At 42.4% G+C, this 26,126-nt stretch overlaps 1 protein-coding gene across 1 annotated transcript in view; it reads right to left on the bottom strand.

Annotated features, from left to right (window-relative positions):
- Positions 1-26,126, bottom strand: part of WWC3 (WWC family member 3) — a gene marked incomplete at its 5' end in the record, with an annotated part of 657,764 nt that overhangs the window by 229,927 nt on the left and 401,711 nt on the right. Inside the window, one exon of the mRNA XM_078658903.1 lies at positions 13,684-13,754. Coding sequence (XP_078515029.1) covers positions 13,684-13,754 — 71 coding nt within the window. The remainder of the gene's footprint in view (positions 1-13,683; positions 13,755-26,126) is intronic.

Raw genomic sequence — 26,126 nt, 5'->3', positions numbered from 1 at the left:
CCATCCTTCCAGGGACTCTACAACGTGTGGGGGCCGTTCGCGAAAGATCTCTTTGCGCCCATCTGGATCACCAACTACCACAATTCTTCAGTTGGAAACCAGACCCTCTTGCTACGGCGACCAACGCCTTTCTCCAAGATTGGTCCAGGGAGGCGGGATATGCTTTTCCCCCTGTTTGCAATGAGACTCATGGCACAAGTACACAGACAGCAGGAAAAAGTGGTGCTGATCACGAATTATTGGAGATCTAAAGTGTGGTTTCCAGTTCTTCTGGAACTTTCCTGAGATTCGCCATTCCTACTACCCCAGGACCCATTTATTCGGAGGGATCCCAAGCGCAATCCCCATCCTCTAGTCCAGCAAGGGCGAATGCCCTTGGTGGCTTGGCGGATTTCAGGCATCGCTGGAGAGTCTCAGACCTATCGAATGATGCTCAGAGACTACTGGGAACAGCTTGAGCCGACAGCACAAGCAACCACTACAGATCGGCATGGACCAGATGTGTTGGTTGGTGTGTTCGGAATGACCAAGATCCCATAGGGTGTGAAGTGGTAGCCATTATTAATTTCTTGGCGTTATTAGCGGCCCTAGGTCCAGCGTACCGCACTATCAATTCTTATAGATTGGCAATCTTACCAGGCCACGTGCTGGTTCAAGGGACCCCAGGGGAGCATCCGCCGATTTGTAAATTGATGCAAGGAATATGCCTTACTTACCCTCTGGAGCCCAGGTACTAGTCATCATGGGACTTCAATAAGGTTCTACACCTTTTCTAGTCTTGGCAGCCCAACAAATATTTGTCTCGTAAGGAGCTGTAAGCTAAACTGGCTATGCTCTTGTGCCTGGTGTTATGTCGGAGAGTGTCTGATGTAGAGCCCTAGACATTCCGGGAAGGGTTTTCACACTTCAGGGGGTTACCTTCCATATGGTTCTTATGGCCAAGTCTGACTCCAGTATAGTGTCCTATCCAGCATTTGATAATTCCCATAAGTTGTGCATGGTCCCCTGCCTAAAGTAGTATGAAAGTATGACGGAGGAAACCTGTCCAATAGAACGCCATTTGTTGATCTCTCTAAGGAAGCCTTTTAAGGCTGTTACACCACCGACCATAGCCAGTTGGATCAGATGGATGATGCAGGAAGTGAGTATAAATGTCTTGCAGTTTGGCGCCCATTCAGTAAGGGGAGCTATGGCTTCAAAGGCTTTCTCCCTGGGTGCCAGGTTAGAGGTTATTATAAACGCTGCAGACTGGTCATCAGACTCTATGTTCAAGAGATTCTATGTTAAGCCAGTCACAGACATGGCTTCGTTGGTGGTGGATAAGCTTTGAAAGGGCATAATCCTCGCCTCCGGTCCTGACAGAATGAAAAATGTCCTAGTAATCATGACGAAAATTTTAAATTCTATTAAGGACGCGGGGCGAGGATTATTCCCGCCCGAGGTACGAGAGACCTGATCCCAACCCGGAAAAGATAGAGTATATGAACCCAAAGGTGGTAAACGGTCGTAAGTGCTTTTTGTCTATTATCTAGTTCTTTAGTTTGTGAACCGTGGGGGGGGGGGGAGCAGATGTATAATGTATGTTTCTAATATTGCTCATAATGTGATACGATTGCATCATGTCCAGGGGTTCCCCTGAAGTAGGAGGAGTTGTTTTTTTCTACATCTTCCAGGCTCAGAGGGTTCCAAGACAGACTAACAGGACTCAAGGATAAAATGGTCGCAGTCGAGAAAGTGGAAGTCACGCAGGAAGCATACGCCCTTGTGGACCAAGAGGACTGCCTATTGGTGGATTGTGGCTTACCATTGCTACATGCTTTATGGGACTGTTATTTTGTTGTTGAATAAAGTTGAAGCTGCCGGAAAGGAATAAGGAAAGTTGTGAGCATAATCCTGGCTTTCGCGTCCTTAATAGAATTGAAACTTTCAGTCATGATTACTAAGAAATTGTTCATTATAAATATTAAATCAATTGGGATTTTGAATGTATTTAGTTTATTCCACTGTATGGAATCAGATCAAATGCGGCCCAGAAATCCACAAAGCAGCAGCATAATTTGCTAACTGAAAGGATCGACTTTCTTGCCTCAGTTTAAAGGGCAAAACAGTTATCTCTGAAGACGCCCTGTTCTTTAGGGATATTTTTTATGTAAATGCCTAATCCTTAAAAAAGGATTAAAAGTGATTTTGCATTGATTTTGAGGTAGCATCAAGTAAAGAAATCCTCCTGGAGTTAGCTAGTTACGACAGTCTACCCTTCTTGTGAAACAGCTTTATAATGGTACCTCACCATGTATCTTGTATGATACTAGTAGTTAACATCCACTTTAAAAAAAAAAGGGCTAAGTAACCTCATCCACCAAAGAGGGTCCGCTTAAAAAACTGGCAGCTAGCAGACAGTACCGTCCACTTACACCGATAGATTTCATATTGCCAATTAATTCTGCAAAAATCCCTACACCCTGTGATCTTACTAGTAGCAGTTCTGACTTTACACTAGGGTCAGTTATCTCTTGATAGGAGTAGATTTTATATAAATCATTAATATATCCTACCCAATGATCTTTTCTAATTTGTGCTACTAGGTTGCTCAGAGAAAGAGTTATCTCAATATTAAACCAGCAGAGCAGCCTGAGAGGTAGTGCTTTGGTGACCTCTCCAAAAGGGGAGCAATAGTATCAAGAACCTTACCAGCCTTGGTGAGACAGGAAGGCATCGTCAAAGAAAGATTGTTTGGATAAGCCAGTACCTAGGAAAAGCTAATATATGTCCATTGATTAAGCAGCTGGGTTAATGATGATTACATTTCAAATGGGCATACTTGTGAACCTCTAGGCCCTTCACCCCTCCCTTCAATAGATGTTAGATTTAATACCTTTGTTCAATAAAGTGATTTTTAAAAAATAATATCGGTGCATCATCTTGCCTAAAAGGATTTTGTAAAAAGTTGATGCGCATGAAGTTAACTCTGGTCACTCTGGGAATCTGCCAAGAACCACAATGTATGTTGAGATGGGCATATTAATTTTGGGATGTGCTCATATGCCGATTATATGGCTTTCTAACGTGGATTTTAAACAAAAATGGGATGCCATTTTGTCCTCATTAAAATGGGCGGTAAGAAAATCTACTACATGCCCTAATATACAGCCATTTTTCTTCAAGATTTTTATTTATTTAGCTGATTTTAAGGTGATACAAGACCTATATGGTAATGGGGAAATTCTGTTATTAATGGAATGTTGTTTTTCTTCATGTTTGCAGAGGGTGATTACTTTACTTTTTTCCCATCAATTCATTATCAGCTGCACAACTACAAATAATATATCCCATTTTCTACTGTAACTGAGGTCCAATCACGTAACTTTAATTGACACGGTCAATGATTTAAATTAATCTACAAAATACATAAAATGCTACAGAAGAAATGTGAGATTTCAAATACTGGTTGTATGAGTTTCCTCCCTTGGTTTTAATGGCTATGGATAGTGACTGGATTTTTCAAGGATCGATGAGGAACAAGAGAAGGACTATGGTGGTGACTGTTCACAAGATGTGATTGGGTTTTTCTGTGTGTAGCATGGACTGATTGGTGGGACACAAAGCTTCAAAGAAACTTTGTTTACCAACTAGCACATACTGAAATGTCATACTAGTAGGACTCTAGTGTTCTGCAGGGCCATGAGACTCTAAAGTAAATATGGAGCTGACCTCCATGAAACCTTGGCAGAGAGGAAACTCGTAATATTCTTGGCGCAAGCATAGGGCAGCCTCAAAGGCGCAACACCACCTGTTGCGGTGGTGCCAATGCGGTCCGACCGCCCCAGTCATAATAAGGCAGTCAGACCGTCTGTGCCCGCACCGCCACTGTAATCATAATAAGGTCCTATGTATTTTATCAATAAATATTAGTAACAAAGATTATCCAGCTAATTGTCATAGTTCACCCAATCCACAAGAGATCTTTTTGACTCTATTGTTAACCTTCTTATCATTAATGTTATAAATCACTCATTTTCTTTTGTAAAATGTCTCTGTTCAAAAAGTTACACAATATATAACAAGCATTTACAATGCAACAGTCTCGGCATTGCAAAAGTTAGAGCTATTAGCATTGTAAATGAACGCGAGTTTAAGCTCTTGGCATTGTAAATGACAAGGTCTTATATTTATGTTTTAAAAACCAAAACATAAATAAAAGTCATTGTCATTTACAATGCCAATAGCTCAAAGTCGCGTAAATGCAAGACCTATTACATTGCAAATGCTTGTTTTCAAATGTTGGCAACTACGAATTTAATTAACTGTCGTGGACCATTGCACTCTTGCAGTGTCAGCCATTATGTCAGTTGTGGTTAATCGGTGCTAAAGTGTACATGCAGTTGGTGGCTTGATTAGGAAATTGACTTTACGATTACAAGTTTAGGTTGTACGCAGCTGGTATAAATTTCTCACATTGTGACTAAGAACCTGAAGGCGGGCATGGGTTCAGCTCTGCTCCAATGTCTGAAAAAGGCTCTCAATGCTTAGAATCACCACGGTTAACACCATGTGCTCCCAGTAGGTAGACTATCAAGCAAGACTTGTGTGTTAGATAGAGTTCTAAGTTTTGCTTTAGCGCTAACACGTAGCGCTGGCTTGATTAGGAAGGAGTAGTTTGTCCTGTAACTCCAGTTCTGTAGTAGGGGTATCTCTGTGTATAGTCATAATCTAGTGAATAGTCCCGCCCATGTGCGAGGACCCCGGCAATCAAAAATAATCTCTTAAGCTGTCAGAAAATTGCAGAACTGCAAAGACACTTAAGAGAGAATTTAAAGACAAACAATGCAACCTATATCCACAGGCCACACTGTCCAGTACTTCAACTAGAAATTCCACCAAAAATCCACAAACAGCAAAGCCTGTCCAGATTTCCCTTGCTTTAACAGCAAAAACTTCTTCCAGTATCCCAGAATGCACAGCAGGTCCCTCTTACTTTCAGTTCTTTTTTCCGGCTCCTGCTAACAGGACCCTGGTGCATTGAGCTCGCCCTTTTTCAAGGGTTTATTGGATTTTTGTGCACTTTTTGCTTTAAAAGTGTTTTCTATTGTGTACTTGGTGTTTCCCTTCATTGCTGTGTATTTGTTCAGGCTTTTTAGGGCTCTAAAATGCCTGCTCTCTTCGACAAGTGCCCAGCATGTGGAAGGAAGAAGGCCAAGTCTGATCCACACGACATCTGCATACTCTGCCTCCCTGAAGATCATGTCCCTGAGGATTGTGACATCTGCCAGACCTTTACTACAAGGACCCTGAGGGACAGGCTGAAGATTAGGCTTCAAGGCCTGGAGGAGAGGCGACTGCAGGCTGCAGATGGGTCTGGGCAGGCTGGGAAGGCTCCCTCTGCCCCTGCTGAGGCCTCTGGGGGGCTCCCCAGAGGCAGGAAGCCCAGCAAGAGATCTTACATCCACTTGTGCCTGTGGTATTTCTAGAGACCCCTCTGACTTAGTCTTGCCAACCCTGCTCAATTTGAGCCAGTGGTTTCCGGTGCTCCACGCAGCACTTAATTGTCAGCACTGGTGCTTGTAACAGTCTGCCACATGGCGGCGCTGTCTGGCCAATTTAAAGATGACCACAACAACAGTACATTATTAATTCAATATATATCAAAAATTACTTGCCGACCAAGCCATTCTTATAGCTTTGGCAGCCTGAAATAGTCCAGATTGACACACTTGTAAGGGGTTTGATGTTAGTAGTTGTGTTGTTAAAAGCATTGGCAATGCTGGCAGGGGCAATCTGTATGGCAAACTACAGTAGCCTCCTGACGAGTGTCCTTTCACTTAATTTTTTACAAATGAAAGCCCTGGCACTTTTTTTTTTACAAATTAAGCACTGCCCTAAACCCGGCCCTCCTCCCCCACCCTCTTTTGCTCGTGCTCCAGTCTGTGTTTGTTCGCCCTCTAGTCAATAAAGAAATAAACATGCTTCACCACAGAGAGGCAGTTAAATAATTTAGGCAGAGGATAAAGAGTTGATCAATAAAAGTGCAGCAGCTTGTGCCCCGGGATGAGCTCTGGATTGGAAGAAGTGGAGCAGGCGCAAGCTCAGCTCTGACAGAAAGCAGGTAAATGAAGGCAAACATATGCGGCACCTGCCTTTGTAACTCACGTCCCACAGCGCCTCGGCACCTCTCCCTAGCACGGGGAAACACGCAGCTGCTTTATTAGAACTCATGAGGGCTCCGTTCACGCAATGGTCATATTTCTATACATCTCTTTAGAATATACGATAGACAGCCCGATGATCGTCGCAATAGCAGTCACGGCAAACAAAATGCACACCATGGCCAGCAGGTTGCAATGAGGTGTTCTGTTACTGTTGTGTCACTGTTGGGAATGCCCAGGGATCTCCCATTTGAATCTCAGCAGGGTTGATTCAGCCTTTCTTCCTTCTAGGGCATTGAAAGGATTGCTGTTGGAGTGAATAATAAGCTCAATAAATGTATTGCTAATGACTTTGTGTATGTGCGAAGTAGTGATTTAGTATTCCTATCACTGTAGCTTACAAGTAGGCTCCCTCTAATGGCGAATGCATTCATACCTATGCAGAAATTAGTCTAATTGGTTATGATTTTTTCTTTTTGTATATGGTCATCTTGGTGGATACATTTAGCTGCAGTTGTCTTTAAGGCTGTGCAGTGTTTTATTCACTTCAGTTGCCAGTGGGTACGGTAGAGGATTGAACTGTACCGCATTTAGTCCTCAGGGGAACTGTTGGTGACTCATTTTCAGACTATAGAACCCCGAAGTAACAGGACATGCTTTCGCAGTCTCATTCTAGATGTGTTAAACTACTCGTCTGTCCTCAGACACACTCCGTCTCCCATTGTTTCAATTCTTCTGCAAGCTCTCATCAGTACTCCATTGTCTTTCATGAGTTACATTTCCTGAGAACAAACTCAATTTTGTGGTATTGTGCTAGTTGAAGTACAGTCATTTGTATCTTAGTGTGTGAAGTTTCCAGCAATCGAAAATGGAGGGAGCACATTTTGATGGTGTTTGGGGGCCTTTTACCACTAATGCCTCAGGGACTCACCTACTATGGCACTGCATAATGGGTGCCATGTACACCCTTTCGGCATTTGAGACTCTGGGTAATGGTGCGAGCAGTCAAAAACTTCTCATGAAGGTATTGTAGGGAGTGGAGGCTCGGAAATCAAACACTTGTGCAACAGAGACAATAAATGCGTTCCAGCTCAGGATTCATCTTCATAACAAAAGTGGATGTCTTTTATTTTACACCTTAACTGAATACTACACGATTTAAGGTCAGTCTGGCATAGCGTTTTAAGACTGGTGCTAACCGATTTTAATGACACAGAATAAAACTTTTTAGCTGTGAGATCACTATGACTTGTTCAATCATGCTTCCTGGTTCTGTAACCCGATGGTCAGTTCACTCGTGACCGGCTACTAAAGAGTTCTCTCAGTGCTTCAGTGTGTAAAGAAAACAAATAACCATTAATTATAGTGGTAGAGAGACTTGTCCGTGTTTGAGTTCACTTGGTTGGTTTACCTGATGTAATGTACGCCCGGAACTCTTGCCCGCCTGACCCACAGACTACAGCAGAGCAAGAGGTCCTGCTTGTGGTTCAGTTCGCCAGTGCAGCAGGCAGTCCGACCCCCTTTATCTGTTGTTGGACAAGGAACGCAGCGACACCAGCAAGCAGCAGCTCATGCATACCACCCCCAAAACAACAAGGAACCTCCCGCCGTTGCCAGTTATACGTCATTCGACCGTGGTGTCGGCTCCAGGCTTTGTCGGGCAAACAAAATGCACACCATGGCCAGCAGGTTGCTGATGTAGAATCCTTTCGCCATTTTCACAAGTGATTGCAGCTCAGTGCCTGCCTGTTTATCAGCGCCGCGCGCCTCTCTGCAGACTCCCCCTGCATTCCAGGGAGGCGCGCGTCGCGATCCGGTATGCAATGCCATGCTGTGGAGACAAGACCTGGCCGCGCGCACAAAGTTATCCTATGGGAAAACGCTGCGCACGGCCAGGTCTTGTCTCACTTCGTCGTCTTCAAACTGCTGAGACGCCGACTATAGTTCTCTGGCGAGAACGCGCTTTCAGCACGTTTCTAGCCGAGACCTAAAAATGGAGATTATGAATGTTTGCTTTTTTCCAGCAGTAAAAAGATTAGAATAATACTTGCTTCTGTGCCTAATATATACTACACTGTTCAAGTGAAGAGTTGTGCGCCTTCTGCTTTTTCCCTATAATCAATGGAAAAGTTACACTGATTTACAGTTTGCAACGATCCTTGTGGGTTTCTTTCTCTTTCAGACCTTCTTAAGAGCAGACGGATTTAGTGTTCCATGCCTTGTGTCTTTGTCTATTTAATACTGTTCTGTCAATGATGTATATTAGCAGACATGAGGAGCATGAATGCAATTTGCTTCTTACAAGCATTTTTTTAAACAATCTATTTTTTTTAAAGGAGTTCAGTTTTTTTCAGAGGCTAAGTCTTGGAGAAAAAAAAATGACTTTGTCCAGGGAGATTTGTGATTAAGTGCCGAGACTGATTATACTTTGGTAACTCATCAAATTTTGTTCGAAGGTGAGTAACTTCCAGGCATGGAGAATTATATTTTATTCTAGTTTGTGTTACGGTAGGCGCTGTTAAACAGTAGCAGAACCAATGAGTTACAGAATTGTAAAAGTACAAAACAAACAATTTAAATCCTTAGCAAACTAAAATGGCTCACTGAGTTATTTTTTTCCTGACACACTCCTGATGCCAGGAGACATTCTTTAAATGTTTTTTGCGTTGAAAGGTAAACTCCTCCAGAGCAAAATTACAATTTTGAAGCATCACCTTAGATGTAAAGCACTACTTCTGATGTTTAATCATATAAGTTTACTGTTCTACTCTAAAACAGCTCGTGTGTAAATCAGATTACGTTTCCACTGCCATTTTCTAAATTAGGACAGCTCTTCCTTCTATCGAGTGTCCTTCACGGTTATGAATATACATTTTCTAGGCACGTTCACACACTGTTTTATAGCATTCTTCCTCCTTTGCAGCCCCAGCAAAAATGTCCCCCAGGAAAAGTGTGAATCTTCCAATCCATGAACTCCAGATAATTATGGCAAATATAAATTGCATTGTGGTATTAGTTTCAAGGAATTACAGATACCGAAACTGAAAGGGAGACTTCTAAAATGTTGGGGACCTTCCGATGCCAATTTGTAAACAATTACATACAAATCTATTTCTGCTCTTTGCTATACTATCCTCCCCTGTAGAATTTACAGCAAAGCTACAGTCCTTCAGCAACAGGGCGGCTTATCTTACCTACATCAATTATCAATGAAAAACAGAAAATGACAGAGTACTGCAATTATTGGACCTACATCATAAAACAGTGTGATAAAAATTAAGTGCATGTGTAGGGCTGTCAAATATCATTACATATTATGCCAAGAACACACAAAAATAACTTGCAGGTCATTAAAAGAATGCTAAAAATCTTATGCAAGCATAAAAATGGTCTGCCCAACGGATATGTAACACACACCCTTTCTGTTGCTTTCAATCACAACTAGAATAATTTTTAGCTTCATGAAAACAACATTGCATACTGCCAGGAAAGGTCTCTCCCTGTTGAGGAACCAGGGACTTAGATTTGAATTATTCTAGCATCTGGAAGGAATTTTGCATTTAAGAGAGCAAGAGAAAAAACTCAGGGCTTCAACCACTTTAAAGAAAAATGATTCCAAACATCCGTCCTAAGATGACAACACTGGGGACCCACTCTCCTCAGACGTCCCTTCACCAGTCAATACCGCTGGTACCGAGGCAGGAAACAGACACTCACAATGACAAGAAGTATCAAACAAATCCGTTTTATTTGTTCATTGTAGAAAGGTTGTATGTTTTTAGGTAAGACTCAAGTGCATGGCAGATCTATGGGTTAATTCTAATGCTTGTGTTTTTATGTGTTTCACAGACAAAGTAACATTTGTTGCAGTATTTTACCAGTAAATCACAAGTTGATTTCATAAAAGGGCACTAGTCACAAGGTACTAAATGAAATGCCTCGGGCAACTCATCAGTTACAAATCCTCGCCAACTCCAAACATGAAGGCCGCACAAACCTGAGATGTGTGTAATTGCGCAAAATGAGAAAATTCACAGTACACTGTGTCCTGCCCTGTGTTACCAACCCCATTTAAAAAAAAATAATGTCAGTTTAAGTAACCTAACTTCTTTCACACACAGGACTCAAGCACATTAGGATATCTATCTGAAGCTAACAATTTAGGCAGACAGCAGCAAACCATTCTGGCTAAGACTTGAACAAATATATTTTACATTACATAAAGTACAATAAATGTAAATAGGGCAATCCAGTAAAACAATATCCGAGACTGAAAGAGCCAGCCATAGAGTACTTCAAACTGCAATGCACCATCACACACACAGAGGCACAGGGCCTCGCCTTTACTGCATTCATCATTTCGCCAATAGGGTAAGGAGCAATGCAACCATCATGGGGGCAGGTCTCGTCTTACATGACAGTAGGCTCAAATTAAATCAAGGTGAGAGATCTAAAGAATGCAAACTTAAGTACCAGGGCTCAAACAATTAACTTTGAAGCTCCCTGAAAATGGTTGGCCTTCCTAAAGGCCAGAAAGCATTCCAAAGCAAAGTACATTCCATGAGGAGTTCTCAGCTGGACAACACAGGAAAATAAATTAAAGACTGGTTTTATCTGTAGTATGTATGTATGGCTAGAACGCAAACCTAGCTAAAAGTCAGCACAGTGCTGTATATGGTTGAAGACAAGCATACATTTAATGAGTAAGAGGAGATGGTCGTGGACCGCTAATGCTTTGTGATTTAGTTTTATCTAAAGAGGTGAGTCTTCAAATCATTCCTAAACTGGAGCAGCATTAGGGTGGTCCTGATGGATATGGGGATGTTGGTTCAGGATCTGGAGGACAAGGACTGAAAAGGCCTGCTTTCTTTTTTTGTTCTCTTACTTTGCGGTCCTGGATGTAGGTAGGCTGAGATCCTCCAGAGATGGTGAGCTTGCCTGCAAGATAAGCGGGGTACTGGTCGTGACAGATTTCTAAATTATTCAGTTGGTTTGAAGAATGTGAGAGCCTGCAAGAGGGGTGCCACTGGAGTTCAATCAAGAAGTGGGTGATATGATCACATTAGGGGCCCCGGATGAGCCATTCAATGCTGTGTATAGATTGTCTCTGATGTTGTGGTTATAGTCCTTTGCTTTGGCTAATGTGTGCATATTCAGCAGATGAGATCTGTATTAAGAGGTCTTTGGGAGTTCTGTTTTTCATCTACTTCCTTTCCGGTCTGCAGAGGGATCGTTTATTGTCTGCAGACCCTTTATAGTACCTAGGTGCTGAAGGTTTGGCTTGCATTTGCAACTAGTTTTTTGGACAAGGAAGTGCACTTAGCTTTCCAAAAAAATTGCAGTGATTAATCACATACAGGAAACACCTTATTCTTAAGTCATTTCCAGTTGTGAGGCACAGTCACTTTAACAGGCCCTCAGCAGTTGACCGTGGTAGAATGGCTATAATTCCATTAGAACATCAAACCCACAAAGGGTGGAATGTAATAAATAAAACATGGACAAAAATAAACATTTAAATGTTGAAGCTGAAGGCAAGTACCAGTCATTACTCATCCGCTGCCACTAACAATGCCTTCAATGGAGTGCTCGACATTCTAATGTTCTAATAAAGAATGAAAATTGGGCGATCCTCTTAACCCCTTTGGATTCTCTCAATACAGAGACTTCTGTAGGTGTAAAGATATCATAGGTGAATAAGAGCAACTTATAAGGTGACAGACATTTGGCATTCCCCCCAGGAAGCAACAAGGCCGAAACTAGCATTCAAAGTACATAAGGGATTACTTTGTTACTGCGATAATATTTCCAATATCTGTTCCATGGTATCTAGGATGACTAAGGACACATACACTGCTTAGGCATGCTTGTTCAAGTAGTAGGGGTGTTTAGATAATAGTCATTCTCTTGTGTATTCAAAGGGAATTACTTTGTATATGCTAAATGCCCATACACCTGATGGCTTTGACTTCGAAGAGTGTCAGCCAGTGGAATAAATCATTTGTGAAGAAATTCCTGGAGGGCCGACTCTTTCTTGGTTTGATTAACATTGAGAATTTGTGCGTAGCGTAAATACATACATATGTATGTATGTGGCATTTGGGTAGTAGATGCACAGACGGACAGTGCTGCGACAATAAATCATCTTACTAGTACATTTATTTGTATTTCGTCATATATACAACGTTACCATTCTGTCTTTGTGAATATCAATGCTGATCTCGGAAAATGGCAATAATTCAGGACACTTTAACTGACGATCAGAAGGGCACACAAACCTCAACGCTAAGGACATGTCGCAGGGTGGTCCAACAGGTAAACAGAAATGCTTTGTAGTCTTCTTTGACTGGCACGGACTAGCAGGAATGCTGTGGGGCATCCCCAGAAGGGACAGCAGGGCACTGTGAGGAAACTGCATGCAGTGTGGCAGAAACCTTCACTGTCCCATGCCAGAGGTCAACACAAGAGCACATTTGCCAAATGAGGATCAAGTGATGGAGCATTCTTTTTTTATTATAAAGCCACTTTCTTACATTTTCAATGAAGATGCATCACATAGTTCCTACATAGAATGAATAGAAAAGTTCTAGAGGTTTCAGTCATTATCATAACACGAGACCTCGCATAACAAAATAGCATTATTGACTGCACAATGTCCATGGCCCTAGTTTATTGCCCCATTAATAATTACACTATCCATATATGTCGCACCATTTAATGTTGCATTTAATTCCTGGACTATGCCTCCATATGCCATCCAGTTACCCCAGACCTTAGAGTGCTTGTAAAGCTATCCTAGGCTTTATGCATGGGCATCTCTCATATTGTGGTCCATTTCTCAGACCCAACACTCAAGATCCGGAGAGTCACAGTTTTTCCCGGCCCTGGCTATGTTCCTTTTCGCTACACTCAGACACAAAGTAATTAAATCCAGTGCATATCTTTTAGTATCTAAGCTAGAGGTTATGTCTAGCAGGGCGTGTCTGGGGTCTTTGCTAAGTTTCTGGTTTGTACTCTTGCAGAGTGTGTGTAGTACCACATCCCAGAATTGCTGATATATGGGACAGGACAATATTGTGTATGAATTACGAGATATCTACAGCATCTACTCTGGGTAGTCTAGTCTGCCAAAACAACCTCTTGCTTAGTGGTCCATTCTTGGATCACATTTAAAGCTCCAAGTGATTTCACAAATGTAAGAAAAACAATAAAAATGCCAATTGTACACTAAACACGTACTAAAAGATAGCCAACATGTTCAATTTGGGTATCAAATGTTAATATAAAACAGTGTAAATGTCAGATATACCATTGGGGGTTAATGTGTAGTTCTTACTAAAAGGAGAGGTAAAAAAGGTTAGCAGTTTCAATTACCATACTACGATATCATGTACAAAAATAATGAACATATCCCAATTGTCTGAAAAATTCATATAAATAAAGTGACGTTGAACCACCATATTTTACATTCAGGGTACTTCTTCAGGTTGGCAGCCCAACGTTTGGGAAGGAAAACACAAATCACTCTTCACCCAATTACCTCTTTTTTGCCTCTTCATACTGCCAGCTTAGTCTTTCTTTGTTCAGCAATGTTCTGTCATCCAACCCAAACTAATTGGACAGAAAGAAAAAATACTATCAGTAATAATCATTCAAAAACCTGCTAGAAGCAAGAAAGAGGCTTTACAGGGATCTGAGAGTGTCCCTCTATTCTTGCAAAGAAAATGTTCACAACAAGTAATGGATTACAGCATTGTGCCAATTTCTTAATTCGATCTTGTTACATTAGCTTGAAGATAACCTTCACGTCACTCTCCTAAAGAGCCAAATCCTGCAAAGAAATGACAGTAACATATAAAGCACATATCTATGTACAGGTGTTATGCTGTGGACCCTCTGAACTACACATCGAACAAAGGATAAATGTATCTACCCTGACCACATACTATCCTTGAGACGTTTGAAGAAAAAAAGTAAAGGTTTCAAGCTGTCCTAAATTACTGCGCTCCTTCTACCACAATGGACTCGCGCATGGAGTATGAACATGTGGTCATATAAAGTATGTATCTACAATCCTCTTTGGTAGGTAATCCGAAAATAGGCTCCAACAGCAGATTAGCTCCTTCTGCTGCAAGTGGTCAAGTTTAAGCTCTGGCACTATGATTTTTAGGACTGGTAGTAGGAAGGATCTACATAATCAATGTGCCGCTCGCCGAGGAGTTAAGTGTAAACTGACTTTTTGCTGCTTGGAAGCTCCCTTGTGCCCGTGAGTCCTGCCTACGGACTGTTTGTTGGAGAAGCTGTGCCAAGGGATTTGCTGATTGCGGGACTGCGAGGCCCACCAGGCTGTGCGAGCAACACCGAGCACACCTGCCGCCTCTTCCCGTGACCCCTCCCCTCTGGGTCCACCTTCATAACTCCTCGCGGCCCCCGCTCCGCGGGAGCCGCTCGCCGAGGAGTTAAGTGTAAACAGACTTTTTGCTGCTTGGAAGCTCCCTTGTGCCCGTGAGTCCTGCCTACGGACTGTTTGTTGGAGAAGCTGTGCCAAGGGATTTGCTGATTGCGGGACTGCGAGGCCCACCAGGCTGTGCGAGCAACACCGAGCACACCTGCCGCCTCTTCCCGTAACCCCTCCCCTTTGGCTAACTTCCTGTATAACAAGTGGGGATATAGCGCGTTAGCGGGACGCGTGTGCGGGACACAGCCCGGGACAAAGCCCGGACTAAGGGCCGACCCTCTGAGACCCTCCGAGAACCGAGGAGGCCGGGCCGGGCATAACCATTTGTTTACAGGTATTGACTATTTATGTAAATTCTGTATTATCTTCGCCAATTTGCTTTACCAACTGCTCCCTGTTACTCATAGATGGCTGCCAATAACGTTGCGCAGCCTGTGCAGGACAAACAGGGTCTGTTGCTCAATGGGACCTTGGATAATTATTTTTCTAAATCATCGCCTGATATCGCTAGGGAGATTGTCCTGGCGGAGCGGCGGGCAGACCGCCGCCGTTCCGTGGAAAGCATAAAGAATGGGTCTGCCTCATTACCCTTATCTCCCGTGATTGGACCTTCTGACACTGTTACTGGGATAATAGCCAATGAGATGATTCCGATATTGGATAGTATACTCCCGGAAATTAATATGGCTGTACTTTCACCGGACACTGTATCTAGATCGGATACGATTGACCTGTCTGTAACCTCTATTGGAAGTAGCTTAATGACACTAAAGGGAGATGCTTTGTTACAATTGCATGCAGCCCGTAATAAGGCCAAAAAATTACCACCTACGGGAAACATTTATGGTCCGCCGCCGAACAAAAAACGGCGGAAAAGGAGGGATCCATTGCAACCCAAATTGAGCTGCTCTGACTTTGGCAAAAAATTGATTACGGTTGCCAAGAACCCCTGTGTTGTACAATCAGATTCAGAGGGGATCTATACCATACCTACATCCCCAGTCCTACCGAACACATCTGCAGACAAGGAGGACAGTATGGACACCAGTGTGATTGATGATGTTCATATTGAGAATAAGGATCTTGTGTCCCTTCTTGATATTGGGAATCTGATTAGATCGTACTCTGCATCTATTTTGGAGAGGTTAATGGAGGTGGAGTGTAGACTGTCAAAAATTGAGAATGCATTGGCCATTAAAGACCTTGTAGGCCATAAAGGTGTTATCAATGTAGACAGTCAGGCATCTAACTACGCACCACAAATGTTGTCATCTACTGTCCAACCTCCTCCATGTACTTCCCCTTATATTGCTCCTATCCCTTCCCCAACTATATCTGCCCCCAAACCTTTGGGGAATATAGTATCAGCTATTGTTCATCACCATGCATCCCCTAGACCATCTCAAGCAAAAACTGGTGATCAACTGCTGGGTACTGTTGCTAACAAAACTAGTGATAATACATCCAAAAGCACTGGTAATACATCTAATCTAGCTTTGACAGATTCAACAAGGGAGGTGAGGGAATCTAGACGCACCTGGGGGAAACCAAAAAGGGTCCCATTGCCCGAACTTCCACCAGAGGCATTACCCTATGTGGTAGTCCTAACAGGTGTGCCGGCCCTGGAACAAAATAAGAGGGAGGGTTTTTTTCAATTAAAAAATAAGATAACGCATTGGCTGAGAATGCATAGGCCTATTGCAAATCACATCAATGGGGAAATAGTTCATGTTCGTCGCCTTGATTGGTTGGGGGGCAGAACCAAAGACATCGAAGGTGACGTAGTGGTTGTGAACTTTAGGGACCAAAATGCGGTCCATTTTATATTGAATTGGCAGATGGGCAGCTCTAATAATACTATAATCCCAAGATCCCTAACGTATTTTTATCCAAGGTCAGTGGTGTTCCCATCTCAGTTTCCCCCTTCACACTGTATAACCCAAACTCAGCCACCTAATTATCCAATTGTACAGAATGTTGGGAGTAGACAATATGCCCAGTATCCTCCGATTCAACAGAGCATGAGAAATACGTATTATGCCCCTTGCTCTGTGACAGTTCCAGATCGAAATCAAAACTTTCAAGACAGAAGGATGGATCATCTAAAACCTTTCACACCACTTGAAACATCAAATCGATTTGACGTTTTCAGTAGTCTTGATAATTGCGATTGAAGTTTCCCGAGTGGGGGGGATGAGGGAAGAGACATAAGTAATCCCACTGTTCTGGGAGTTGCAATTGAGTGTAATTTATTGTCAACCAATGTATCCCGATCTCTGGTTAGAAATGTAATATGTTATGATAATGTTCCTGAAGAACAGGTAGAACCAACACGCACTTTAAGTTACTTACCTTCTGAGGGAATATTTTCGGTAACCCAACAGGTGACACATACTGGCGATGAGACGCCAAGGGTTGATATTGCTATGTCTTCTGCACTAGGGGCGCCGGTTAGGCTGGTTAGCTGGAATATAGCCGGGGTTACTAGCAATCTGAGGGATCCTGAGTGGGCTACTTTTATAGAATCCTTCGATTTTTGCTTACTTCAGGAAACATGGGCAGTCGATAATCCCCACAGGGTGGGCTACAAGACCTATGGTATTGGAGCAACCCCCTCTAGAAGTGGTAGGCCGTCTGGGGGTCTCTTGATCTGGGCAAAAATCAATCTAGAGGTTAATATTGAGGTGATAGACACAAATTCTGTAGATATCCTAGCATTAAAAATAACAACCTCCAATGGGAATAAATTATTCCTAATAAATATCTATAATAGGCCAACCTCCTCTTCAAAGGAATCTTCAATTGTTTTTAAGTTAGATTGTTTTTTGAGTGGGTTGGATCCTAGGGAGGATTTTGTCATCTTGGCTGGGGATCTGAATTGTAACTACGAACCTGTTTCGGGCCTAAGTGAGATTTTTGAGGAAGAAGATCAGGCAAATAAAATCCCCTTCCTCGGGAATATCAAATCGGTTAAATGTTCCACACTGGCTCTACAACTGATCAAATTATGCACAGAGCACCACCTTAGGGCTTGTAACGGTCGGTTACCATCTGACATCTTAAAAAAACCAACCTTTAGTAGGAACACCTATAATAGTAATTTGGATTTTGTAATAGTTTCCATCCCCCTCTGGTCGTATCTTATTGATCTCGAAATAATGGAGAGGGCCGAAAGTGATCATTTTCCATTAAATTTGACACTAGACGCTGTACTATTTAGTGATCCTTTTTTACCACTCTCATCTGAGGAAGGTGTTGGTGATGGTAATGAGATCCATATTAGTAACAACAGGAGATCGCTAAAATGGCCATTTATTTTGGATCGTAATGATATTCTCAGCGAAATATACTCACTTTTTGCTGGGACCTTTGCTACATACTTAAGTTTAACCCCCGAGGAAGTTAAAACTCCCTTTTTGACTATACACCAGGAGTTTTTTCTTAAATTAAAATTACTGGTAACAAAAATGCCTAAAAAAACCCAGCAGAAGACTCAGAATTTGTCTCATAGCAAGCCCTGGTATGACAGAGCCTGTAGAGATTGCAAGAGGGAATTGTTAATTGCGATTAAATCCAAATCGCAATTGGATGTACAAAAAGCTAGAAGTAACTACAAAACCGTCCAAAGGACATCAAAAATTGCGTGGGAGGAAGAGAAATGCGCGGAATTGTTGTCAGCTGCAAGATCACATGACACTGTAGCTTTTTGGAGGTTGATAGCAAATGGGAATAACGTAGGAAGGGTGGTTAAGGACACTTTTTTAGATGAGCAAACCTGGGTAACCCATTTTACCAATTTGTATAGAAAATATGACGATCCTCACATAGCATCCAACGCAGCAAGTTATGAAACTCCAGCAGATCCGCTTGTTTTTACCTTGGGGGAAACAGAGTTGGCTATAAGCCAAGTAAAAACTGGGAAAGCTCCAGGTTTGGACAAAATCCCCGGGGATCTTTACAAGCATGATTTGAAAATATGGGCACCATATATTAACTATCTGTGCAATAAACTATCATACAGCTTAGAATTTCCTGAAAGCTGGAAGGGAGCTGAAATTGTTTTAATATACAAAAAAGGAGACAGGAAGGATCCCTGTAATTATCGGCCAATAAGCTTAATGGACATCCTTCAGAAAATTTACTCACGCCATATTTTAGTACGAGTGAGTAATTGGTTGGATGAAAATTCATTTTTGACTAAATTCCAAGCCGGGTTTAGAACAAAAGTCAGCACTATTGATCAGTGCTTTAGATTTTGCTGCCTCTATTGGAAGTACGTAAAGATAAAAAAGGCCCACTTATATGTTGCCTTTGTTGATTTAAGGGCAGCATTCGATCTGGTGCCACGTGATCTTCTGTGGAAAACGCTGAGTACAGCGGGCATGCCAAACAATATAGTAGCTCAGATTATAAAATTACATGAAGGGAACTTCGCGAGAATCAGATGGGGTCAAAATGGCGAATTATCACGAAAAATTCCAATTGAACGTGGAGTTCGCCAAGGATGTGTTCTGGCCCCCACGCTTTTTTCGATCTTTGTGAATGATATTCCCTCATACCTAGAAAGATGTAAAAATGATGCACCTAAATTAAATGGCGAAAGGGTAGCATCTCTATTATTTGCTGACGATACTATCTTGATATCCCAAACAAAAAATGGCTTGCAGATTTTATTGAATACTTTTAATGATTATTGTAGTCAAAAGGGGCTAGAGATTAACGTAAAGAAAACGAAATACATGGCCCTAAACCCAACCAAACCAGACAAGGGTTGCCTAACCTTAAAAGGAATAAAGTTGGAGTCAGTGCCTCACTTTTCATATTTAGGGGTGACACTAGATTCCAACTTTACCTGGAAAGCACAATTGGAAAAAAGCAAATTGCTATTTGCTCAGAATGTCAAACCAATACTTAGAGAGCAAAGCTTAAGCACTAGTAAAGCGGTGCTTCCAGTAATGGAACTTTTTAAATTTAAAGTTCAATCATCAGTGCTTAACGGTGCCGAATTGTGGGGGTCAGGGTCCAAGGAGACCTTTAGTATCCAAGATAATAATTTCATGCGAAGCTTGGTAAGGGTTCCGAGAGGAACTCCATTAGTACCTCTGCAATTGGACCTTAATTTTAAAAACAGATCACCACGTTCTTATTAGACCGCTTATGCTCTGGGTAAGATTGTGGCATGTCCCCGAACTTCAAGCATATAGAGAAGGGCTGATAGAGATCATGGCGCTGGACAGCCAGAAAAAAATCCCATGGCTTAGGCATGTTAGCACTTGGTTTAACAATATAGGCCTGAAACATTTCTGGGAGTACCCTGAGCTGTTACCATCAAATCCCAAACTAGTCCTGAAAAAAGCTTTTTGGTCCTATGTAGCAAATGTGACTGTAAATACCATAACTAGTGGCTCATTAGTTTCAAAAATTCTAAATTTTAAGGATGAACCCTTATATGAGGCCTTTATGGACGAAATAGAGCCCCCACTTGCCAAAACACTATTTTTAAAGTTCAGATATGGCAATCTTTTAATAAAATCAACTTTGGCTCGTTGGGCAAGGAACCGTGATCCATCTTCCGAGGTACTGGACGAAGTTTGCTCACTTTGTGAAAATAACCAAAAAGAGAATGAGCAGCATATTCTTTTCTTCTGTCCTATCTACGGTCAAGAAAGGAAAAGATGGATTAAACCAATATGCCTATTATTAGGCTTGAGGTCCTGCCCTCAGGCTCTGAGAATTTTAACTACAAACACTTCGCAACAGATAACATTTAGTGTTAGTAGATTTTTACTTTCTATTTGCTACCGTAGGAAAAAAATGGGCTATCAGCTGTGAACCAAGTTTCCTCAATCTATGGTCTTGAACTATGGACTTGAATTTGTTTGCAATAGCATTCCTTAACTGAAACTGCTTTTAGAATTATTGAGGTGTCCTCCTGTCTCATATGATTTTATTGTTATGCTCCAAGTGTTCTCTAACATACGTTGCACAGTTACATAGAATGTGTTTTATATTTCAACTGAATGTTATTAATTTTTACTGAATTGCAATGTTTAATTTGTTCTTTTATGGCGTAATGCCGAAATAAAGATTTGAAAAGAAAAAAGAAAAAGACCTACACATGGAGTTGGTGAAGACATTTCAGCCCTGCAGAGAATGTCTTTTTATCTAACCTGACACTAAAATTTTTCTTTTTTTTGTAACAGATACAATTGTTTAATGGGTGAAGCCTTTGAATCTTTGAAGCAGCCAAGTAGCGCAATTTTAAGCTCACTTTTAAAGGGTGGGTGCAAACCAGTTGCAAAATTGAAAATCTATTCTAAGAAGTGTCACCATGATAACAGAGGTGCTCGATTTTGGACAGCAAAATATAAACCCTGTATAGCTCAAGCCACACATTCTATAAAGTCTAAGCATTCACTTTACTTGACACAAACAAGGGAAGTGGTGACTGCAATAAGCAAGACTTATTTGCTGAATAAAACTGTAGGAAATTCCCCTCTTCTGTGTGGTCTCCACAAATATTTTGCGTTGTGCTTTGAAACTCTGAATTTTACATCTGCTAACTAGGGGTAAAGTGATTGTGCTCCTTCTTTCAACATGATTAGCTTGGCGTATACCTAATTGGCATAAGTAACTTAACTCAATGTCCTTAGTATATGGTAGAAAGTGTATTTAGGGCCTGCGAGTTAAACGCCTCTAGTGGACTGTAGTACCTATTGATAAATCCACTACAGTGACAGTGTAAAACATGCCTTCAGGCCGACCAGTGTAGCCTGAAAGTAGCAGTGAAAAAACTGAAATTCAACCTGTGAAAATAAACTCTTGATATGACAAACCAGAAAACCAGGAGTACATATTAAAACTCCCAATATTGTATTGCAATAATGGAACTAGCCACAAAAATAAACAAACCACTATTTTTAATAGTATTTATACATTTATTTCAATGGTTAAGTTGGATTTCTAATAGATATTAAAGGAAAGTCACTTTTAGAAAGTCACCCTTTCTCTGCCTTAAGTTGCTCAAGCCTAAATTTACAATTGCTCTCCCACTTCTCCCAGTCACTGATTATTTGAATAGGTATGCAAAAAGGTGTGAAATGCCTTGCCAGGAGCAAAAGACAGACCTGAATGGGCAAGAATTACTCATTTGAACCTCCCAGAAAATGAAAGGTGGGGTCTGTAAGCATCCTTTTTGCCATTATAATGTAAAATCCTGCTTGACAAGTCTGCTGGGGTTACATGTAACCAGGGCCACTAGAATTATGTGATTGTACTGTGGTGGTTCACATGATTATAATTATAATATTTATAGATTTGCTGCATTTGACACATAATCCACCATCTGCTGCATAATCTGCGGATTTGAACAAATACAAATGTTTCAAGCTCAAACAGTTCACAAGTTACTAAAGGCACAGTGACACGTGTTGCTGCTATGTGGAAGGCCCTTTGCAAAGTTTGACTGGTCACCTTTCTGTTACTTTTTGTTATGTTCCAGTGTTAAACCGGAACAAATGAGGTGCAATCAATGCCCAGACAGTGTGAAGTGTAAAAATGAAAAAATAGTTATGTAATATAATCATACAATGTGCCTCATTACACTGCATATTTTGGCTTCTCTTACCAAATAATTTACTCAACCCTGCCACATATTTGGCCCTCCCACTGTGGAATAATTACAGTGGTCCTGTATACAACACTTGGGCACACATGAAAGGCAGAAACAGGATGTCAAAACTATTTGTGTGTCCACTATCTGGTTGCTAGAAAACCCTGCTTTTGTTCTACCAGACTTCTGTCTCTGGTGTTATTATAGGTACAGTGGCTGCCAAAACTGTATTTTAAAGTTAGATGTGGGGAGACACTTGGATTATTACAGTAAACTCCCCACCCACACACACTCTTAGACATGAGAGACAAAGTTTAGTATGGCCAAAGACTTAGGCCATCCTGAAAATGCCTAAAGTGGGTAGGGTTGGCCCCAGGAATTGTAATCCTATTAGTTAGGGCATGCCCAGGAGTCATTTCCTCCCACCAGCGCATGTCCAACATAAATGCTGCTCCTCAAGGCATCCACTTCAGAACACTCCTGGACCTGAGGAAGAAGAGACGATGACTGGACGTGCTATCTGTAAGCAGAGAGCAGCCATGAAGGACTGGACCTGCTCCCCTTTCCTGCAATTGGCCAGCTGATCAGTGGTAAGAGGGCCTGGACTGGACCCTTCTGTAGGCCTCTTCCTGAGACCCTGTGAGTTTCTAAGTGCCTGCTCTGAGGTCCTGGGGTGAATTAACCTGGTTGATTTATCTGACGCGTAATCAGTACCAAAACATGCTTCTTGGTGCGATTCCAACTTGAAACTTTAAACATTCATATCTCCGGTTCAATTTAATGGATTTTTGACATCTTGTTTATTATAGGTTACTCTATTTTTCTAATTTGGTTTGGGTCTTTTTATGGTTTTGGATTTGGACTTTATTACGGTTTTGGTACTGCATAAATACTTTACAGATTGCACTAATTTAAACAGTTCTGCTCTGTGCTATACCTACCAGGGAGTTGAGCCCAGGTTAATTTAGTGGCTTTCAGGGTTCACACTGACAAACTTTGTGATTATTCCTTAATGTGGGTTGTCACCTGTTGTGTCCTCCCCAGCTCTGGAGCATGCAAATGACCATGTCACACACAGCTCTGTAACACGTATTTATTCTTCAGCAATCAGCGGTTAACCGAACGCAGTACGTCAAACTTTATTGAACACTTCCAGATACCTCACAAGTGATTAAGTAACTTTGAAAGGAGTCCACAGAGTACCACAAGGGTCCTACTGCACTTGATAACACAATACTAGAGCTCCCCCTTTGTTAAATAAGAAGTACGGACAACTTATATACATTAGAGTTCCTCAATGAGTCATTGAGGTGGTCACATCAGTATTCCAGATCGAATCGTACGAGGTGAAGGAGTTGCAGTCAACTGGCATCGTAGATGTAGGCTCAGATGCTGGACTTGGGCACTCAGGTGGACTTGTCTCACTCGTGATGTCTGTAGCCGATAAACTGAGGCAGAAGCTTGAAATGTGACAAGTCTCTCGTAATGGACTTTACAGGACATTGAGCGGTCACCATATGTCCTTTACTGGTCACAACTCTCAATAAATCCGCTTCAAATGGAGCATCGGCCTTGCACTTCGGTTTTTGTTTGACAAGGACCAGGCCTTCTTTTCCGAAAACCGTGTTCTTAGGTGTGCATCTATGCCTATCTGCATAAGTCTTCATTTTGCTTCTGCGAGAAGTGTCTGTAACAACATATTTCATCAGTGTTTATCATTCGGCTCGTGATCAATTGTGGTAGCTTTGTCCCAATGGCTCTCTCCAACAGCAAGGTGGCAGGGCTTTCACATGTTGTGGAATGGGGAGTTGGCGATAGGCACGAAGGGCTGAACCAGATATTGATTCCTTGTACCGCAGCGCTATGAACCACTTTCTTCAGAGTGGCTATAGATCATTCAACAATGCCATTTGCCTGTGTCCACAGAGGTGTGCTTTTCTTATGCTTGACGTTCAGATGAGTAAGAAAGTCCTTAAACTCTCTGCTCTTGGAGGGTGAACCGTTGTCAGATTTAATAATGGAGAGAAAAAAATCCCATGCTGAGAAAATATCATCCAGCATCTTGATGACTGGCATAGGTGGTTGATAATGAATCTTTCACTAAGGGAAAACGTGACTACTCCTCAATGACTACCATGAGATGATGTCCATTGTCTCCAACATAACCCAGAGAGTCCGCCTCCCTCCCTTCTGATCAGCGGCCACCGAGATCATCTGCGGAGTACCCCAAGGCTCCTCGCTCAGCCCTACCCTCTTCAATATCTACATGAGCCCCCTCTCCACCATCGCACGCAAACAACATCAACATCATCATCATCTCCTACGCCGACGACACCCAACTCATACTCTCCCTCACCAAAGACCCACACCGCCAAAACCAACCTCCATGAAGGAATGAAAGACGTCGCAGAATGGATGAAGCTCAGTCACCTGAAGCTGAACTCAGACAAAACGGAGGTCTTCATCCTCGGACAATCCACATCCGCCTGGGATGACTCCTGGTGGCCCACAGCACTGGGCTCAGCGCCAACACCCACGATCCACGCACGCAACCTGGGATTCATCCTGGACTCCTCCCTCACGATGACCAAACAAGTCAACGCGGTCTCGTCATCTTGCTTCAACACCCTGCGCATGCTCCGTAAAATGTTCCGTTGGATCCCCAACGAAACCAGGAAAACCATCACCCAGGCCCTCGTCACGAGCCGACTGGACTACGGAAACGCCCTATACGCAGGAACCACGGCCAAACTTCAGACACTACTTCAACGCATACAGAACGCCTCCGCACGACTCATCCTCGACATCCCTCGCCACAGCCACATATCCGCCCACCTGAAAGACCTGCACTGGCTCCCCGTATGCAAGAGGATCACATTCAGGCTCCTCACCCACGCACACAAAGCGCTACACGACAAGGGCCCCGAATACCTCAACAACCGGCTCTCGTTCTACAACCCCACCCGCCAGCTCCGCTCCGCCAGCTTCGCCCTCGCCACCGTCCCACGAATTCGCAGAACCACCACCGGAGGAAGATCCTTCTCCTACCTGGCAGCCAAAACATGGAACTCCCTCCCCGCGCACCTACGACTGACCCAGGACCATCTCACCTTCTGAAAACACCTCAAGACCTGGCTCTTTGAGCAGTAGCGACACACCCCCCCCTCCCTTCAGCGCCTTGAGACCCTCACGGGTGAGTAGCGCGCTCTATAAATGTATTGATTGATTGTTTAGGGATCCAAAGACATCAACTGCAATTTTGTCCCACGCTGGTATAGAAAGGTCCGACATATTTGGCGGTTGCTATGTTGTTTTGGGATGAGCAGTTACACCTGAGACAGGTTTTCAGTTCCTTTTCAACTCGCTCATGAAGGGGAGGAAACCACACTCTGTCTCGGAGGGCTCTCTTAGTGGCTACAATGCCACAATGTCCTTTGTGTGCCAGTTCAAAAACTTGTTGCCTCAAGTTCTAAGGTATAACAATTCTCAAACCTCTTAGTACAATACGTTCTTGAGTGATGGAAAGTTTTCCCTGACCCTTTTTAACATTTTTGATATCCAATGTCATCTGTGAGAGGTAGGGTATGTTTTTTCCATGATTGCACTGCAATTATATATTTGAATGCAAGCATGTCCCTGTCTGTGTTGGTAGCAGCAATGTGTGAAAGCCAAAAAGAGAAACATACCAAATTGAGCTTTTGGTCAAGCATTAAGCAATTGATTCCCTATTTTGAATTGTGCTTCCAGAATGTTTATTGCAACATGCTCCTGTTTATGTAGAATGATCACTTGACATAAACGCAAAGTTTCCCTTGCTAACTTGTTAATTATAAAATGCAAAGCTGCCTTATCTTAGTTGTGTATGATTTTAGCGCCTTTAGACCCTCATGGGTGAATAGTGCGCTTTACAAAT

The sequence above is a fragment of the Lissotriton helveticus genome, chromosome 8, assembly GCF_964261635.1.
Source record: "Lissotriton helveticus chromosome 8, aLisHel1.1, whole genome shotgun sequence".
NCBI lineage: Eukaryota > Metazoa > Chordata > Amphibia > Caudata > Salamandridae > Lissotriton > Lissotriton helveticus.
This window is presented reverse-complemented; position numbering and strand designations above follow the sequence as displayed.